At 36.5% G+C, this 18,702-nt stretch overlaps 1 protein-coding gene across 11 annotated transcripts in view; it reads left to right on the forward strand.

Annotated features, from left to right (window-relative positions):
* LOC127968448 (pleckstrin homology domain-containing family A member 6) overlaps positions 1 to 18,702 on the forward strand; it is a 92,276-nt gene that overhangs the window by 45,653 nt on the left and 27,921 nt on the right. For 5 of the 11 annotated variants that reach the window (XM_052569692.1, XM_052569690.1, XM_052569688.1 and 2 more), the window contains 5 exons: positions 3,759 to 3,842; positions 5,790 to 5,922; positions 6,709 to 6,813; positions 6,993 to 7,065; positions 15,235 to 15,335. In XM_052569692.1, coding sequence (XP_052425652.1) covers positions 5,806 to 5,922; positions 6,709 to 6,813; positions 6,993 to 7,065; positions 15,235 to 15,335 — 396 coding nt within the window. In that variant the 5' untranslated portion in view covers positions 3,759 to 3,842; positions 5,790 to 5,805. Of the gene's footprint in view, positions 1 to 1,184; positions 1,232 to 3,758; positions 3,843 to 5,789; positions 5,923 to 6,708; positions 6,814 to 6,992; positions 7,066 to 14,713; positions 15,091 to 15,234; positions 15,336 to 15,468; positions 15,751 to 17,296; positions 17,693 to 18,702 lie in introns of those variants that run through there. The other 6 variants (XM_052569695.1, XM_052569694.1, XM_052569689.1 and 3 more) reach the window with 5 other exon arrangements.

Genomic DNA, 18,702 nt, shown 5'->3' on the forward strand with positions numbered 1-18,702 from the left:
GGTTGTTAATGGATTCTGGTGGTTGATGGGGTGTTCTGGTTTCTTGGTCTATGCTATTTTTTTGGATGAATGCTGGGTGGTTAATAGGGGGTTCTGGTTGAATTTAAGGGGTTGCCAGAGTGTTCTTGGGGGTTGCTAGCTGGCAGATAGCGTGTTTTGTGTGATTGGTAGGTCTCCAGGGCGTTGCTAGGATGTTCTTGGGGGCTGCTGGGTGGTTGATATGTGGCTTCTGGGGGTGTTTTGTATGGTTGCTTGGTAATTACTTGCGAGGGTAAGTTAAAATATTCATGTCTCTACATGGTATGACACAAGTCCCACCCTCACCGTAAATCTACAGGAATGTTTTTTTTTTGGCATTGAGAGTGTAAATTATCACAATACAAATTATTGTAATGAGTTACAAGCAAAAGTCCAATGCTTGGAGTTATGGGTCTTACACATTATAGTGCTACTTCCCTTATTTCCAATTAAATCGTTTTTCTGCAGTTACCCCTTACTCAAAGATGAGCGACTGAGTGATTAGAGTGGGGCGAAATGGCCGGATATATGTCCATAGACATAATTAAAGTCGATCTGACATGAATATATATGACAAAGTGACATTTTAATATGCCTGACTCTGACTTGGTGCTTTTAATGCTGAGCTTGTCTCTGTGTGAGATACAGATCTTATTATTTCTTTGTGAGCGTGATGTGTGCGTCTCTGGGTAAGGTTTGACAGGGGGCTGGTGCAGATGCAAAGCCGTATACCTGCGTGGGTAACGTCTTTTGTTTTTTGCCTTAGCCACTCCTCTTCACCACAGCCAAATCTGTCACAGACATCCCAGAGGAGTCCTGGTCATGACTCTTCCTCGGTTAGGCTTTGGGGGGTAGCATCTACATCTCAATCTGATTTGTGATAGGAGGCCCCACATGTGTGAGGAAGAGAGAGAGCGAGTCGGACGAAACCAAATAAGCTGAGCCGAGCAGATCTAGAAGGCAAGAGAGCCAGAATGAGATATAGAGGTTGAGCCAGTGAGGGAGAAAGAGAGAGAGTGTGTGAAGCTGGCTGGCAACAGCACACATGCTCAAGGAGAGAAAAGAGGACAGAAATGATTGTATCCAACACCCTATAGCTCCTACTGCTGTCGGCGTCACAAACCTTCTCTTCTCTCCACCTGGCCTCATCCCACTAATTTATATGATTGATCTGGAGGAAAATGCTGAAGTTCCGCGCGGACCGGCGAGTGAGGTAGGTAAGGCAGGATGTTGGGAGCGAGTCAGACAGCGGTGTGAAGGAAAACTCTGAGTTGGAGGTCAGGCAGGACTGCAATGCAGTGCCAGCTTTCTCATCTTTATGAGATATTGAGGTTTATTCGTGTGAAGTTTGTGTTGCCTCGTGTTTCCTTCCTGGATTTCAGTGAGGACGCCTTCATATGCTCTGTTCCGATGCTGTTAAATCATTTCTTGCTCGCTAACGACTCCAGCATTGATTAGTGGTCATATTAGTGACGTTTATGAGCGGATGAATGTCTATGTAGGTTTATAGGTTACACACGAGCGAGCGCGAGCAGTTGCAAGACCACATTGGAGCATGCACACGTGCGCTCACACACCTCAACCTGATTTCGGTGGCTAGGTTGTTGTGCTAGATTTATCCTCTAGTGTTTTATGGTGCGCTGGGCTCTGTTATGTGTACCTTTTTGGTGTCAAGAGGTAGATGCCTTCAGCATGAGTGTATTCTTGGCTTGTGTTTCTGGTCTCCGACCTATCAGTCGCATGTGTGTGTTGTGTGTCTGTGTATACAGAGACTGCACAGAGTTTGAGTTCTGTTTGTGTTGTCTTTAAGTGGTTGATGCCAAGAATTTGGCATGTCGTTTGAGTGCACTTCTATGGCCCACTTATACACTGAAGAGGTGAGTCTGCTGAATGTAGGAATAATAATTTGCTAATACTTTTAGGTTTTTAACCTTTTCTCTGTTAATTAAATTTAACAGAGCATGAACTTTTATGCAACTGTACATAAATTATTTCATGCATGAAGATTTGTTTAGTTTAAGATTAAGGTTGTTGATTGTTAACTAATTGCTGTAACATGCTAGCACATTGACAGCAGCTAGCAACTGCAAAAACTGATGAAATGTAGTTAATGTTGTTATGGACAAAAAACATCTCCCAGATGTGTACATGTAGGCATTTAGAACTTTGGATCAAGTTATAACAAAAGTTTTTACCCCATGATAAGCATAGTGTGAAAATATGGTTTAAATATGGATTTAACTCTAGCTAGTTAATTATTATCACCATGTGAAGCTCACTGCATTTCACAGTTATGATATTAAATGCATTATATTTATTGTCTCCATTTGTTTAATTTATCTTGACTTGAAGACAACAGTGAAATATAATTGCTAAATTTTGCAAATAATAAAATGCAATCAGCCATATACTATAATTCTGCATCATTAGAGTATCATAATAAATAGGCTCATAAACTTTTAAGAGAAAGAAGAAAATATCTACTATATAAACTGATGTCGGTGTACAAGACCAGCATGGATAGGTTGCATGACATGTTCTGATTCTGAAATATTGTTAAGTGCTATGTTCTGTCACCATTTGATAATTTGGTACTATGTATATGCTATTATAGTATTTTTAGTTTTAATACGCTTTTATTTATGTATTTTCATTTTGGTTTCAGTTTTAGTAATTTTGATTTGTTTTTTTCATTTGTATTAGCTTGTATCAACTTTATTTTTATTTCAGTTTTAGTGTTAGTCTTTTTTTTTTACATTACAACATAAGCTTATTTCATTTTTTTATTTCAGTTTGTTTGTTCATCATTTCCCAGCTTATTTTTTATTTATTTTGTTCATCTCATATTTCAATTGTATGTAGCTTTATTTCAGTTAACAAAAAAAGCGATATTATTAGTTTAGTTTTAGTCCACATTAAAAACACTGTGCTAGTCCAAAGCAAAATCTGCTTCCTGAAGGAGAACAAGTCTAAATGTCACTTTACTCTAACTGTAAAATGACTCAAATGTTGTCCCATGGCCTGGATCTCCTCTAAATGCTGTGTATGATGTTTGTGCATCCATAGATCTCTGGAGAAAACAGGTTAACCAAACCTTCACAGAAAACAGAGAAAATGTATTTGCTTGCTCGCCTCTTGTAAAATCAATGGCCTGGAAAGTGACACGCAGCAATGAAAACACTTGTAGGATTTACACCCGAGAGACAAGTTACAAGTGTACATCCACAGGGAGTACACACGGGTCGAGGTCAGAGAAATTGTGACAGAAAGTTGAACTCCAGGCTTCAGGCTTTGTATATGGACAAAAGATATGTTTTCTCTGAATACGGAGTCAGTATAATAGGTGTATATGAATTCTGACATGTTCTTGTTGAACTGTTCTTGTTGATGTTTTGCCATTGAGCGCAAAGCTGTCCACACTCGACACACTCTTTCACAAGGGATGACAGCCATTAATTTCCACAGCAGTTGTCTCATATGGACTTACAAAGAAAGTGGCCATGTATTGATCGGAGCTGATGTTGTAATGCTGAATTATTAATAAAGAAGGGATGTGCCCACTGTGAAACAGGTTTGAAGCCATGAGAACAAGTTGTGGAGCATCTTAAACAGATGTAAAATCAGTTCCAGCTGCTGTTGGCCTGATATTCTACCAGACACAGTTTTTTAAAAAGATTGATGTGGCTTTATTGAAATGTTTTTATCAGTGAAATCCTAAGTGGCTTTTATTTTCTTCTCAGTCAAAATGACCCTAACGGAACAGCTGGACACCAGCAAGTGATCCAGATACACCTGGAAGAGAACGGACCTTTGAAATCCTTGCTGTAAGTCATCTTTTGTTTATTCATTTGTAAATATGCTGCTAGTTTTATACTGCCTATGCTATATCTGTGATGTGTTGAAAAAGAGCTTATCATAAGAAGCATATCAGCATGGATGCATGCTTTATTATTTCTGCAAACAAGCTCACCAAGAATCTTCCTTCAACATTGACTACAATTATACTCTCAAAAATTAAGTTTTTTTACATGCATTGAAGGTTCAATGAAGAAACTTTAACATCAATGGAAGCTTTTCATTCCATAAAATGTCCTTTATTCTGGAAAAGGGTTCTTCTGGTTACAAAATTTTTTCACACTAAGAAAAAACGGTTCTTTTAAGAACCATTGACTGAAAGGTTCTTTGGGAAACCTAAAATGGATCTTCAATGGCATCACTGCAAAAACCTCCTTTATTTTTAAGCGTGTATGTCTTTAGTCCAAAGGCTTCATGAACTGTAATCATTTTAGTCAGGGTATGTGCATAATGTCTTTTTAAATGCTCTGCAGTGCTATCCCAATTTTTAAGACAAGTGTTTTACAAGGGTAATAAATGAATAGTTCAATTTTGCAGTGACATGATATCAAATTGATCAAAAGTCACTGAAAGGCACAAAAGACTTTTACATTTGTTACAGAAAGATTCTGTTTCTAATAAAAGCTGTTCTTTTGAACTTTATATTCATTACAAATGAAATACAGTTTCAACAAAAACATTAAGCAGCACAACTGTATTCAATATTGATTAAAAAAAAATGTTAATCAGCAAATCTATTATATTACATAAAATATTTGGGCATGAATTATTTTACTTTCTGATAAAAATGTGGTTTTCCTGTGGAAAAACAGTTAGCTGTCAGACCAGCCCTGTCTTGTCGGCCTTTTTGGATAATAGCCACTAAAGTAATTGTACTCTTGCGAAAACATAAATAAATACAAACAAACAGCACTCTCAGGATAAATTACCCTGAAAGCATTTTGTGAATTACTCTTGAACTATGTCATATAACGTGCAGGATTAACATGTCAGGATTTCCTCTATAAATTTACTAAAACATTCCTCCTGGACAAAGAAAATGCACTTACAGTACTACTCTCAAGATCTCACTCTCCTCCACATCAATATAATATTGAGTCGAGAGCCAATAGCACATTAATAAGGCCAATGCCATTAAAACAAGATGCTTCCAGAATTTCATTGTATTAATTTCCTCATACGACGCAGGAAGTTGCTGTTTGCAGCGAAGGCTAAATACAGAAAAGATAATTAGCACGGAGATGTTTCTAGTGTGGGTATCATGTCTTAATCTAGTAATTGTTATTGTCGTGTGCGTGTTCCCACTTTGCGCTAATGATTGTGTGTGTTTTTATGTCCTGATTTGATCTGTGCGTTCTTGCTCTGTTCCATATGTGCTTATGTGATGGCCTTTGCTTCAGAGACTCATAATGACTTGCGTATGGTTATAAATGACTGTGGATGGTAGCAAGCTTTCCAAGATGGAAGCTTTAGCCTCTGGGCTTCTCTAGGGGATCGTTAATTCATCTGTCTCGCTGGTCGGTGGATCGAAGGCTGTTGGAGAGGGCCTGGGCGTCCCAAGAAGGAGATCAATATGATTGAGCTGGAAATGCAGGCCTGCATCCACCAACAAACTCTTTCTCTTTCCTTCTCTCTTCGCCACTCCAATCACATTCTTTGTGAACCATCGGCCTGTTTTTAAACTGCAACCTCAGGGGTGCGGCCTTGTGACGGTGCCAGTTTGGAATAAAAATAGCTGTGCCCCGAATGCCTGCGTGCTTCCTTCCCATAATCCCTCAGTTTTTCACCAGTATGAGCTCTGTATATTGGTTTGAAAATGATTTCACTGCTTTGGTGCGTTGAACGCAGGCAGATGAGAAGTTTGTTACGGTATCAGAAGCTGGGATGGCTCAGTGGCTTTGTTTGTGTGCTCACAGGAGATCTGATTCGGAAATGAACGGCAAGGCGGGTGGCAGGGGGCCCGTGAACAAAGTCAGTGAAGCAAACAGCAATGCCAACAATCTCAGCATCGTTTCTGAGATGGCCCCGGACTCCCAGAACTACACACGGGTCAGTACAGCTGCTGTAGATGAACTCATTTCTAGAAATAGACAGCATTTATTATTCATTTTTAATTTAGTTTTTACTGTTAGTACTAGAAGTAGTAGTCATGATAGTGATAAAAACTGTTAATAATAATATAGTTCTAAATAATATTTGTATTTCTATTAAATATGCATTTTTAAATAAAGTGTCTCTCCTGTATTTATTAATATTATTTAATGGACCCCAGCTAACATCAACTAACAAAGAACAGCTGTTTTTTTATTAACTTTAACAAAAAAATACTTTAATATTTCAATTATTTTATTTTATAATAATTATTATTGAATCTGACTTTTAAAATAAAATATTTTTCTTGTATATGTTCATATTATTTAATGGATCTATAATATTTATTTAATTATTTATTTATTTTTGTTTTTGATGTTGTACAAATACAATTATATTATATTATATTATATTATATTATATTATATTATATTATATTATATTATATTATATCATACCAGATTATATACCTATTTCTATATTATCTTTAATATTTATACTTCAATTTATTCTTTTTCAGTTATTACCCAAAGCAACATTTCTAATTTATTTTATGTCAGCTGGATTTTAATTAATAAAAACTAAAACTATAAAAAAAATAGCTTTATTTTACAAGAGCAATGCCGGTGTTGCTGTGGTGGATGTCTGTCCTCTGTAATGAATTCCTTGTGTGTGTGTGTGTGTGTGTGTGTGTTTACTGTTAGTGTTATTATGTAAATACTGACTCTGTGACTCTCCCACCAGGGCACGCACACACCCAAGAGAGCCGCCACGTTTGGGAAGCGCTCCAACTCCATGCGGCGCAACCCTAACGCTGTGGTGGCCCGGCAGGGTTGGCTTCACAAACAGGTACTATTGCTCATCCTTAAACCTCACTATCATCCACGCAAACAAAAACACTCACACACCCCAAAGCCATAACTCCATAATCCACATTTAAGCCACTCTCTTTCAGAAATGTCTAGAGACTCAGATGAAGTTTCAAGGCCTTTCTTTATTTATTTGTCTTCTCATTTTCTGTAATGTAGGCAAGCAGTGGTATGAAACAGTGGAACAAGCGCTGGTTCGTGCTGACAGATCGCTGTCTTTTCTACTATAAAGGTAGGTTGTTTCTTTAAATTCATGAATTGGGTGAAACATTTAGTGCGTACCCCAGAGCTCAAACCAGTTTGTTCTGTAAGACATTTGAATTTACCCCATGGCATTACTGTTGTACACTGGCTGTGTGCTGCCAATAGTGGAGAAGAGAAATATAAAAGTAGATCTATAATGACAGTCTAGCACAAACACACAACCTCTATGAAGCCCTTAGAAAAGTATTTTCTGTGCTGTGTCAACGAAAAATGCACCGTGGTGTTATGAAGCACTGGTTAAGAAGAACCATGAGTTAATACAACAATTCTGTTCAAAAGTTTGGGATCAGTATACTTTTATTCAGCAAGGTCACATTAAATTGATTCAAAGTGACAGTAAAGACATTAGCTATGTTTCAATCTGCCAATTTTTATGTGCATTTTGGATTGGAATGTCACATAAAACAAATGCTGTATAGACGTACAGAAATATTAAGTAGCACAATGGTTTTTGACATTAATAATAATAGTAAGTACCAAGTATGTTTACACTCAAAAAAATTGACATTTGAGGACTGGAGTTTATATGTATAAGCATACTTAGAAAAAACCATGATACAGCCACTGACCTTTTTTATTTGTGTTGTTGTAAGGGTTACTTTGCATATCAGTAGTTTATTTTTGGTGCTGAGAATAGAGGATTTCATGTTTAGACATGTCTTTTGTCATGTCTGTTATTTCTCATGATGTTGTTGCGACAGCAGCAAATGCTGATGAGTTTTACAGTACATAAGCCTGAAGCATCCAACTTGTGGTTCCCTTCCACCCGAGGCATAGACAAGACCTTAGTAATTACATTTTATTTGCTTTAGAATAATTACATGTTTTTACATGACATTTCAATTTGCTTATATATATTCATCTTGTTACTGGAAAAAAAAAAAGAAGCGTAGCTGGATTCCTAAGGAGTGTGTAATGTGATGGAGATTTAAGAATATAAATTGTTAAGATTAAAAGTATTTTAAATGTTTACGTAAAATTGTATGCGTTTGTGGTATAGTATAAGTTCTAATAAACCCTGAATTCCCTGAAAATGGTGATGAATCCGTTTGTTTAGGTATCCTTGATTCAACCTATCGTGTAAGTTTTGGATGGAATTTTCCGCAGCTTATCTGTAAGACTGGCCAATGGAAGACATTTTTATTTTTTGCAATTCAGTTTGCTGCGCAAATGACACACTTCACTTTTAAGTGTGAAGCAAATTAGTAGTGAATTGTTTTGAATAATATCCAAACACATCCATCACTTGCTCTGTTATCAGCGTGACGGGGATAAATGACGGTGTCCTTTAGACAAGCAGTGAAGGACAGTCACAGCTCATGCATGGAGATTCATCATCCAGAGGCATTGTGGGATAGAGGAGGGTGTTAAGATAGTTGGTATGTTGCTTCATCCAGATGTTCCCTCATGTTCTTCTCAATCAACGATAGGGGGTTTAACCCTTTCAGACCTGGTTTATATTTCAGGGACACATGCTTTATTTCTAATCTAAATGCTAAAATATAATGAGCAAACAAAAATATGTTTATGATTATTTTTTACATTTTAGTAATTAACACATTTTGCGGATTATATTACATTTTTAGAGAAAAGATGTAGGGTCCGTAATGGTTAATGGCTTAAGGAAATACCCTGAAGGGAAGGTAAAAATGGTCAATGCAAGAAATTCAGAATTTTTTTGTTAGACATAACCCTACTAATACCTTCCACAGACGATTAATTCCTTGACAAGAATGTCAAATGTTCTATTTTGGGTTTGCAAGACACTGAAACACTTCAAACCTCTCTGTCACCCAAGCCCCGCCTACGCTCTTCATGGATAAATTTAGACTCCATAGGCAGACAGCATGCTCTCAGAGATGAGACTGGGCATGTTAGCATATGAGAGGTTGCCCCGGAGGTGTGGATGATGCATGTCCAGCACATGTCCTGCCCCCTTCCCTGCAGCCAAACAGCAACACACTATTTCTTACCGGATTCTTTTCCACCCTTCGTCTTTCAAGCTTGTTTAGCATGAATTTCTGCCTTCCACGCTCTAAAAATAAATAATAAACTTTAATAAATAACTTTTAGTATTTTTGTCTTGTTTTCAGGTAAAATCTTTATACATTTAAACAAAATTCTGTAACAGAGATGGTTTTCAGAGACTATTTCTTAAATTAGGTATATTTTTAAAATACTGTAGTATAAAATACGAACCTCACGAATTGAAAACATTTGGGCAGTGTTATGCAAATCTTTCCACACAGTGACCTAGACATGTGGGGGCGTGTTTAAACGTGGTATTTTAGGAGTGCGTGGACAAGTCTTGACTTTTCTAAAGAATATCTCTTTGGGTTTGAGACTTTTGTCTTTGCAATTGTCTGGATCTCATCTATGCATGAACAGCTTGTAACACTCCAAAGAGAAAGGAAAACTTGAAATTGCATCATATGACCCCTTTCAGTCAATTAAAAACCCACATACTTTATCATCTGGGAATGTCAGTCAGTGATTTATCTTCATATTTGCTGAAGAAGGTGTAACTAGTCTAGCATTTAGAAGACTATAAATCAAAACATATCAAGTTATGTAATCATAAGTTTATTTCCATCTTATTATGTAATATTATGACAATATTCTTGTCAGTGATTCATTATGCATTGTTTAAAAAAAAACAACAACATCGATAGCACTAATATTGAATCATGTAGGTTTGGTTTTAGATCCACTGACTATTTTTGTGCGTTTATGTGTGTGCACCTGATCATAGTTGACAGTGATACTCTCTGAGGTAATGCAAATATGAGAAACTGTTCTCAGTGTCTTCAAATGTCTCCAAACATGTCAGACTTCATGTAAGACTCACTCTTCACTTGAAGTCGGTGTTGTTTTTAGTGTGTTCTCAGTTTTCAGAGATAGGATTCTTGTTCCTGGGTATTTGTTCTCTTTGCATGCCGTATCTGAAACAAACTCGTTTTGTGAGATTGTGACCGTCAGTCACCCATGTAAAAACAGTGAGGTCGTCTTGGTTTTTGAGCACTATGCATCATGCCCGTTACGAAGTAATGAAGTATGTGACCCTTTAGATCATGAGCCAAAATGGATTTTAAATAAATCTTGTTTTTAAACTCTTAATATGTTGCATGTTTGTTCTTGCCAGAAAGTTTTTGTTTTCCAGTATAATACAAAAATAGTTATCAAATTATCAAGTGAAAATGCATCATGGTCAGCACATTTTTGTACAGTTTGCTTGTTTTTTGCTGTGTTGTTTTGTGCATTTTGCTTATGTGTGTGTTGGGATTGTTTACCCAACAATGAAAATTCATAATTTACTCACTCTTATGTCACATGGAACACACATGGTGTTTTCATACATTTTCTCGATATGATGTTAGTCATTTCAGTCCATTGTTGTTTTGGACCCCATTCACTTTCATTCTGTCATCTCTCTGTACAAACTATCTTCTTTTGTGGTCTACAAAGACAGCAAGTCCCATAGGTTTAGAACAACATGATGGTGAGTAAATTGTCATTTATCATTTTCGGATGAACTTTTATCTCTTTGAACCAGTTCCATGCCAAACAAATACCACTTGACCAACAGATCTTGCACTACTACTGAAGATGTTTTAAAAAAATCTTTAACAAAAAATAAATAAAATAAAAATACAAATAATAATAAATGCTTGAAAGATCACCCCTTTCCTTGAAGACCTCCTCACTCCCATGTGTTACAGGCTATGGCGCTTCCTTTTCGAACTATTACCTTACTGCCATCATGCAAGCTTCTCCCTTTGGCTGAACTCCCATGCATTTGATCTTAGGTTTTCTGAAGGGAGTGTAGACATCCTCCCGGCTCTGCTCAGATACGCGTGTCATGGGGTTTGTTTGGGTTTAGGAAAAAAAAGGTGTAAAGGCTGTTGTTTTCTTCCACAAAGCATATGGAGGATAAAACTGTCAGCACACCAACATTCATATGCCTCCTGTGTGAATACTGCACAGTTACGAGTGTGCATTTGGGATTGATTTGGCCTTGCTGATCATGTGAGCAAATCCTCCTTTCTTATTGGTCTCATTAATGCTTATTTGTTGTTGTGTAAATTTGAGAGCCATTAGAGCTCCATTACCCGATCACATTATCCTATCACATCATAAAATGTTCCCAGCTCGGGCTGCAATTTAATCATGAACTTGAAGAACATCCGTGCATGCGTCTACCCTGAGGAGGAGGTCTACAGTAATGGTTCTTGGCTAGATCAAGCTTTTTTTGTGTGCAGCAAAGCAGGTTTAATTATATCGGTGAGTGAAGCAAGCAAGGCCTGTGGGGCTACAGCTGCATGATTCAACCCTGTTGACTTTGCCCACGTCTTTCTGGCTAATTACTTCACACTGCTTCTCTATTACGCTCATATTCTGAAGGCAACATCTAAACACATGCTCTGTTCCAAAGCCTAGTGAGCTGCCTGCGGTGGGAGCATTTTAAGGCTTTATAGGAGCACAACTGATTGTCCCAAAAGCATTGTGGCACCTAATCAAAAGCAATAAATCCAAGGTAGTATACAAAGCAACAGAAAATGATAAAAAACGTTCAGTACCATAAAGTGTAAAAAAAAAAAAAAAAAAAAATATATATATATATATATATATATATATATATATATAATTTTATATAAAAAAGTACTATTTTGAACCTCCAATTCATCAAAAAATTTGTCCCTGGTTACATAAAAATATGAATCATCAAAACTGAAGATGAAAATAAGAATTTTTCGCTGCATCAAATCATCATATAAGCATGATTTTTGAAGGATCGTGTGACACTGAAGACTGGAGTAACGAGAAAAAATGTAAATATATTCAAATAGAAAAAAAGTTATTTTAATGTCAAACTCCAAATGCCCTCAATTTCCTGAAAATATAATAATCCAAGATGGTGGATGAGCTGAGATAAATTTATAATTACGCTGATTATGAATACCTATTAATGCCCAAATGTCTCAAGAAGTATATATTTTTTTAATGCTTATTAGTGTCATGTTAGCTTAGCGATATGCTAAAAGCAAACTATTAAAAAAATTACTGTTTCTTTGCCTAGATAGTGAGCAATGAAATGCATTTCAATTTATAGAACTTATAAATATTTATAGAATAGAAGTATTCCTGTTTTTAACCTCAATGCTGTTTAAATCAGATGAAGTGCTAACAAGTCAAAGTGATGTACAGGTTTGAGTATCCCAACAAACGTAATGTCATATTACTTGTACTGTAACACATTTTGGAACTACTGTACACAAAGTTCATTCAAGTACATTCAAAAATGGAACTGCATACAGCTGAACAACATTACAATATTAATAGGAGTCACTGTTAGTGGCATAACAAACACACTCCAGGAACACCAGGAAGTTTCTTTCCTTCCTCGATTGAATGGCTCACTGGGATGAGAGGGTCATTTATTTAAAAATCACAATCAGCAGCACTCCACGGCTGGCTGTATCCCATACGTCCCCACAGCTATCTTGGCGATGGCGTTGTGTTTGGAGGCACAACACCCTAAGTCCTCTTATCACCCCGGATCCATCTACCCAACTGTGCCATGCAAAAGAGTTTGAGAATGTGTGACAGAGCAATTTAATGCCTCAATTGGTATTCTGAACACAGGGAGACGATGAAAAATGACCCGCTGTTGTCGTCGCTGCAGATATCAGAGGCTTATGCCAAATACGAGGAAGAGAGGGTAACTGGAAAAAAAAAAAGAAACTTGGAGGAAATTATTGGTAGATGTGAAATTAGATTCTGGATTAAGATTAGCAGTGTATGTTTACATAAATAGGTTTCTCAGTAATAGATCTAGTTTCCCTATACAATTAGTGTTGGGGTGCAGTCACATTATTGAAATCTTAGTGAAATTTTGCCAACTTGAACCCGTTATGAAACCTGCATCATAGGGATTCCTATTAAAATGACTGGATTTTGCATACAAAAAAAGTGTGGTAAATGTGGTTGCATCTTTGGTCAAGGGTTACATTATAAAATAATAAAATCTTAAATAATTTCATTAGAAAATAAGGTTCTTCTGTGTGCTGTTTAGGATTGCATCAGCTTTTGTATTGACATGTACCTGTTATTATTGAGTGAGTGATTGTGCGTGTGACTGATTTGTCAGCCCGTATTTTGTGCAACAGTTCTTCTGTAAAATGACCCATCAAAGAAAGATATGTCAAAGCTTGGGCACATTTCAGATTTCGTAAGAAAAATAAATCTGTATTTTGTATCTGTATATCTGAAGACAATCCCTTAGATACATAATTAGAAATAAAAAGCTTAAAACAAGAGAAAACATCTCATGCCAACAGGGAATGTAAAAATAAATAAATAAAATTAATTCTAGATGTATATCCAAAAGCATGTCTAATCATCTTATGCAATTTCATCAAATAAAATTGAACATCTTATAAAAGTTATTAATTTTTGTAATTTAATTTGAAAAAGCAAACTTTCTTATATTCTAGATTCATTGCACACAAACTGAAATAAAGTGCTCAAAAATCTTTTGGTAGATGGCTGCATTGACTTTGGACTTGATAATACACAATGGACCAACACCAGCAGACGTAACAGCGTCCAAAATCATCACTGACTTCAGAAACTTCACACTGGACTTCAAGCAGCTTGGATTTTGTACCTCTCTGTGAAGCTCTCCCAAATTCTTGAATCAGCTTTTTCCTGACAATCTTCCCAATGCTTTGGTTATCCCTGTTGCTTGTGCACCTTTTCCTACCACACTTTTTCCTTCCAGTCAACCTTCTATGAATATATTTTGATACAGCACTCTGTGAACAGCTAGCCCTTTCAAGTAATGACCTTCCGTGGCTTACCCTCCTTGTGGAGGGTGTTGATGATTGTCTTCTGGACAACTGTCAAGTCAGCAGTCTTTCCCATGATTGTGGTTGCATGTTCTAAACTATCCCAAAAGGTACCCAGTATTTATTCTCAAAATTTATCAAACTAATCAAACTCAAAATGGAATATTCAAATATTTTGATATACTGAATTTGAATTTTTCCTCAGCTGTCAGAAAAAATAAATAAAGTCCTTTTCCATGATATTCACATTTTTTGAGATGCACCTGTATCAAGGATGGAGTGACTAACCATATTAAATTAAGAATCAACCATATAAAACACACACCTGTCGATCACAAATCTGAATATTGAGAGCAACATTCCTTGTCAATGTCTGTACTTATTTCAGCCCTGACAGACAGGTCTTTCTTTATGCAGTGTTAATTTCATTGTGTTTTCAAGCATATTTTGTTGTGGGGAAAATAGGTTTCCATGTCAATATATGGTTCTCATCCAGGATTGTTTCTGCCTTTGTATTTGTTGACAGAATAATAGGCTCTGATTGGTTGTTCAGTGCAGGTACAGCTGGCCGAAAGCCAGAATTCCTGCAGCACTGAGTCACTGAGGGATGATAACTGTCTTCTCTCTCTCTCTCTCTCTCTCTCTCTCTCTCTCTCTCTTTCTCTCTCTCTCCTCACTTCTATACAGCACAAACACAACCTGCTCCACCCCTCTTTTCCCTCCACCCCTCCCTCTCTCTCATTCACATACAAACACACACACAGAGCAGTGTCAGAACACACGCGCGGGTGGGTTCACTGCATTTCCCCGGCAGCAGCTCTCAGTACAGGAGTTCGAGAACGTGAATGCTGGATCTCCGTTGCCCTCCTCGCTTCTGCTCGTGCTGAAAATTTAACGATGTGCTCCATTATTTAACCAGCCCAAGCTCTTCTCTCCTAGGCTGCGTGCTGCTGCTCGCTTCAGCGTCATTAGCTTTGCGCTGAGATAAAAATGGATATCTATTATGGGATTCACCTGCAGTTTACCTGCTTTTCCATTACCACTGCCTGTCATCACCATTGTAGCGGCACACTACAGGAAGTCGGACTTTTCTGATTTGGGACAGAATTATCACCTAATTTAATTAGCAGCTTTTTGAAATATATGTAGGTTGGAATACAAATGCTTTATTTTTTGTTGTATTTATTTTTACTATAGTATTAGTGCTTATTTCTTAGATTTTTACTATAGTATTAGTGCTTATTTATTTTGTTTTTTCAATGTTTTTCTTTTATTATTATTCCATTCAGATGACAAGGAAGAAGTAGTCTTGGGCAGCCTTCCTCTTCTCAGCTTCAAGATTGGAGCAGTCCAAGCATCGGATAACATCAGCCGCAAGTTTGCGTTTAAGGTTGGTGATCTCTGTGCATTTTTAGTAACTGTTTTGAATGCTGTTGGGACAAGGGATAGGAGAGGTGACAGGCAAACATGATATTCGGTGTCAGTGTAGGTCATGTGATCATAGGAAACTTTAAACTGTGACTGAATTAATCATGATTCATTGACCGTGTACCTGTTTTTAGTCAAAACCACTGAACCTGTATTTACCCTCTCCCACACATGCAGTGGACTTTGCATCTTTGCATGCGTTCCCGAGTATGTTTGCACACTTTGTGCCAAAAGGACAAACATAATGTCAGATTATATTTTCATCAGGATCCGAAGCAGCTGGGTTTTAGTACATAGACCTTTTGAGCAAGTATATATGAGAGGTCACTTTCTGAGTAGATACACCCCTGGTTGTGTACTGAGAGAACGTTTTTGTGGTGAGTTATCATAATTTAGAAAATAAGATTATGCTTAGTCTGTTTGTGAGGCTTTATTAGATTAGACAGGGTGCATGTTGGGTAGCATCTGATGATGTGTTTTGAACTGTGTTTATAGTTAAAACATGCAGCTATACTATAGGTGAGCATGTTCCACTTGTAGAGAATGTGAGTCCGTTATATGTCTGGTAACTGTTTATGTCTCTTGCCTCCGGCTCTGCGGGGCCCCTAAGGGCTGGGCTGGAGATGCTCAAGAATCTGATGTCATGTCTCTGCAGGTCTTGTTAGGTTTCGAGTAAAACTGCTTTTCTTATGGCACCTGGCTTTTAAACTGACCAATAAGAAGAAAGTATGCACGACAAGGCACAACTGAGACATTGATGACCTTTGACACTACCTTTAATAAACAACAGCTTGCTTCTGTCAGAACTGTGATTTAAGCTTTAGCTTTAGGTTATTCTTTATGCATAAAATATGACTTGGAATTTACTTATTTGCAATTTGTTTATATTTAGAATATAATCATTTTGAATATTCAGGTGTACTCCTATATACATTTTGGAATTTACTGTTTTGTATTTTATGTATACTTTTGAAATATACTTTTTTTGTTAATTTGACTTATTGAATTAATTTAGCTTATATACACTACAGTTTAGGATCAGTATGATTTATTTAATGATTTTGAAAATAAGTGTTTACACTCAACAAGGCTACATTTATTAAAATTAATATTGTGAAATACTTTATATTTTATTAAATTAAATAGCTTAAATGTCTGTTTTCTAGTTTGAAAACAGTGCTTAGTATTTGTATGCAAAACGTTATTTTTTCAGGAATCACAGATGAATAGAAAGTTCAAAAGAATAACAATAACATTTATTTTAATTACTATTGTTATATATATATATATATATATATATATATATATATATATATATTAATATTAATTATTATATTAATAATATAAAAGTCTTTACTGTCACTTTCGATTAATTTAATGGATTCTTGCTAAATACAGATATTAATATTAAGATCTTGATTAAACCCAAATTTTGAATGATACAGTCTTGTTGTTGTTCATTAACTAATATTGATTTTTCAAGAAAGAAGTGGTTTATCGTTTCAGTTATTTGACTTTAAGATCATATGTACTACAAAACATTCTTTATGTGTATATAGTTCTCAAAGTTCTCTTTTTTGTATTTTTACTATGGTTTATACATCACACATTTAATTCTAATTTTATCCCGTGTGGAAAAAATGGCAGGTTTTGAGACACCACCATTACAGCTTCAATAAAACCCATGTCTGCCTATCCACGTGTTTTTGAAAACCTTACCAAAGCTTTTCAGTCTCCTACAAAATAAAGACTATTTTATACTCAAAAGATATATTTGCAGAACAAAGCAAACTATCAGTCACAAGTATCCAGTAGCTTCTTGCATCTGTACCCTAAGGCAAAAGGTGTACAGTGTGTCTTTTCCATATCACAGACCCCTATGGTGCAGTTTCGGTGTGGAGCCACGTCAGCTCAGATCAGAGTGGTTTTTATGGCTGTCGTAATAAATATCATGCCACCATCATATGTGTCACGCTGTATCTCTAAGAAATACTTCTGTGCATGTTCTGAACTTATAACCTAGCTTGGTGTTAATAATTAACCAGGAAATACTGAGACATGTTTGTTGTCTGTGTGAGGAGAATAAAAGGTGTGTTTAGTCAGCCATACTTCATCGTGCTCTGTGACAGCGAACGGTTACATGTATCGTGTTGCCTCCACAAAAGAACCCGAAACACATCTGACGCAGTGCATCTTGCCGTGGGTCTTTTTATTCAGATTCTTCTCCTGGAAGTGTTGCCAATTCTTTTATGAAGTCCTGTGCAAGGATCAAAACTGGTGTTTGGCCTCCAGGCGCGGGATATTCTTCAGTTTCATGTTGTGAGTGTGTGTGTGTGTGTGTGTGTGGATACCTTAGGGACAAAACTGTCCTCAGAAGTACAGTAAATCTGACAAAATCTATTTGAAATGTAAAATGGAATTTGTGATGTGGACTTTGCTATTCTCGTAGAATTACAATTAAAGAGTTGTTAAAAATCTATAATCATCAGCTTAATTAATAAAAGTTAGTCTGCAGTTATTGTACTTTAAATAAAAATCAAAGCAGAATGTGATAAAACAATTAATGTAAAATTAACACAAATGAAATATTCATGCTACCTGAATCCCTCCATGATTTCAGAAATGTATTCAGTTCAAGTATGTCCTAAATGCAATTTTTTTTCCCCACTTTGAATTGGCATTTAATACCATTGTCTTTATTTTTTCTGCGATAGATTTATTTGTTATTAAGAAATCTACTAAGTGAACTTGGTAACACACACTCACAATATAAACCTTTTACCTAGCTACATAAAATATGTTGGGCTGTCAAACAATTAAACCCTAAAACTGTAATACCTGCCATTACAATTTTAACTGTCTGCAGCCTTTATATGTGTGTGGTTGTTACTTTATGTTCTCCTTGGTTGTTTTTCTTGTACTCTCTCTCTTGTTCCTATGTCCCAGTATAGAGCTGCTGCATTATTAATTAGTGCTGGTTGTGTAACTGCTGTTTGGTTGGAACACTTTCAGCCTAAGATTTGTGTTTTCTCTGATGGATGAACGGCAGAAACATGAAAGATCAGGAGGTGAGTCTACGACTCATGCCATCAGACATGCAGCTGAGAAATCCTTTCCGAAGGGAAAATTCCTCAGCGGCTGAACCACAAGCAGATCTGCATGTGGGAGGCAAAGATATGGCCAGACAGCCTTCATATAGTTTGTAATGGATTCATGATATACATATTTCCCTATGGTAGGGGGAACAATAAAAACAGAAGCCAATCTGGAGGAGCTGTTGATTGCAATTCAGATCAAACCTCACGTTCTCACCTGTCTCTGCAGTCGCT

Source organism: Carassius gibelio, chromosome B11 (assembly GCF_023724105.1).
Source record: "Carassius gibelio isolate Cgi1373 ecotype wild population from Czech Republic chromosome B11, carGib1.2-hapl.c, whole genome shotgun sequence".
NCBI lineage: Eukaryota > Metazoa > Chordata > Actinopteri > Cypriniformes > Cyprinidae > Carassius > Carassius gibelio.